The 2,346-nt window shown below is 37.6% G+C and overlaps 1 protein-coding gene across 4 annotated transcripts in view; it reads left to right on the forward strand.

The window, feature by feature from the left end:
• Positions 1 to 2,346, forward strand: part of LOC106519899 (ADP-ribosylation factor-like protein 15) — a 129,262-nt gene that overhangs the window by 62,187 nt on the left and 64,729 nt on the right. For all 4 annotated transcript variants that reach the window (XM_014011754.1, XM_014011755.1, XM_014011756.1 and 1 more), the window contains one exon: positions 1,293 to 1,501. In XM_014011754.1, coding sequence (XP_013867208.1) covers positions 1,293 to 1,501 — 209 coding nt within the window. The remainder of the gene's footprint in view (positions 1 to 1,292; positions 1,502 to 2,346) is intronic.

Consider the following 2,346-nt stretch of genomic DNA (forward strand, 5'->3'; position numbering starts at 1 on the left):
GCGTTTGTTGGAGAGAAATTKGTCCAAGAAGCTAAAAGATCAACAATATGCTACAAACAACATGACAAAGGCTGACATGCATAAAAGGGCTTGGACCCCGGTCATAACTGCTTTGCAGTTCTAGTTTTTATTTGTTTACGTTGTGTATTCTGCACTTCATCACTACCAAGTCAAATTCCTTGTATAAAAATATTTGGTCAATAAACAGGATTCTGATTCTATTGAATGTTGAGTATCAGGCAGCAGAATTATTTTATGTAAATAATCAATCAAGTTGCACAAAATACTTATTTTTAAATGTAACATAAAATTGGTAAAAARGAGCAAAAATGTGAGACTGCAATCCTAACCATTGTGTTTATTGTAAACAGGCGCTTGATGAATTGTTCCGACTGACTGGTGAGGAGTTTCAGGCTGATAAGTTTACTCTGAAAATCATTTCTGACACACATGTGTCCCATCCCACAGGTCGTTTGTTCAGACTGAGCTTACTGAACCATTTTAACTGTTGAACAACTGAAAATCAACTTTCTAACCTGCCGCCACTTTCTTGTAGAATCCATCTTTTTTTTTTGCGCAGGAAGACATCCACCGAGGTCAAGTTCTCTCTGATCTATTCTTAACCCATCACAAGCATCCAAGTGCTCCTATGCTTTTATAGACAGAAAAGGCTTCAAAGACAACCAAGTAATGATCTGGCCCCCTTCGCTCACCTGACCTAAATCATTTCGAGAACTTGTGGACTCGTCCCAAATGCTAGAATTACTGAGGAACATTTGGGAGGCTGGGGTTAATAATTCAGTGAAAGCTGATCACAAACAGATCATGAAAGTGGGCGGATTCCTTGCTAGCATGACTGTTAGTCATGAAATGTTCCCGTAAAGCCGAAAAACAAAAGTTTTCTTTTTGACGTTTTATTTGTGCTGTTTAGGTTTTTAACTGGAGTGCAMGAAAAGGGGAGAATATAAATATGTTTGCAGTTCTTATTCTTTCACACTTTTATAAAAATCTATCAAAAATCAAATTAATTTTTTCCTGTTTAGTTTGTGATGTTTTTTTAAGTAGTAAAAAAATGGTCTGTAAAAAGAAAACACTTTAGCATCACAAGTATGATTCAGATATTTTGCAAACCGTCTGTTTTTTTGGAAAACGAAGCATGGATGTGTGACTTTCTTGTAACGTTAAGAGCCTTGTACATTTTTGTTTGTCAGTTTTCATTTTACAACCAAAACTTCCTTTATAGAAGCGCTAGTTTTGAGCAGACTTTTTAGCAGCCTCACGTGTTTCTACAGGAGCTGACAATATCAAGAAATATTGGAGTCGTTACTACCAGGGGTCACAGGGTGTAATCTTCATACTGGATAGCGCCTCGTCGGACGAGGACCTGGAGGCGGCACGGAATGAGCTCCACTCGGCTCTGCAGCACCCACAGCTCTGCACACTGCCCTTCCTTATTCTTGCCAATCACCAGGACAAGCCAGCTGCAAGAACCCCCGGTCAGGTAATCGAAGCTGTTTACAGTGTTCCCCTTTTTTTTATTTCTTCCTGTAAGTTCAGTTTGTCCTCTACACATAAACACTGTCCCTCAAATCATTAGAAAAAGAACATGTTTCACATATTATTTGCTGAAAATGTTTTTGTTTGATTTACATTTACACACATGGATAAAAGTTTTCATTTTCACACAGCAGTAGATACTTTTACACAATAGATGCTTATTTTGTTGCACAACGTGTTCAACATAATGACTTAGTCTTAACTTAAAAAAAAAAACATTTTATTGGTTTACAGTGAACGTGAATGCATGACCTCGCAAACAAAGTTTTGATTTGTTGGACACAACTTTGGTTGAGTCTTCCAAAGTAAGTTGTTCCCCAGCGGGGAGCCATAATTAGAACCATCGAAACTGTAGAACACTTTTGGGGAGGCAGGAGAAAACCTCATCTGGAATTGGGAAACCAGTGCCTGCACCTGCAGTCAAGCCTTGAACAAGACTTGGCATCCAAGATCTTTACGAGTTGCCTCTACAAAAGGATTAGAAGAGACTCAGTCTGTGGAGGCAGAATAGACAGAGCTGCTGCATGTGGCAGAACTAGAGAAGGTTTGGTGTCGATTCAGATCTTTAAGAAGTGTTTCTAAAGATGAAAATACCAGTTCATATGATAATACAGGTCCTTCTCAAAAAAATAGCATATTGTGATAAAGTTCATTATTTTCTGTAATGTACTGATAAACATTAAACTTACATATATTTTAGATTCATTGCACACCAACTGAAGTAGTTCAAGCCTTTTATTGTTTTAATATTGATGATTTTGGCAAAAAGTAAACAACAACAACAACAAC

This window comes from Austrofundulus limnaeus, unplaced genomic scaffold (assembly GCF_001266775.1).
Source record: "Austrofundulus limnaeus strain Quisiro unplaced genomic scaffold, Austrofundulus_limnaeus-1.0 Scaffold84, whole genome shotgun sequence".
NCBI lineage: Eukaryota > Metazoa > Chordata > Actinopteri > Cyprinodontiformes > Rivulidae > Austrofundulus > Austrofundulus limnaeus.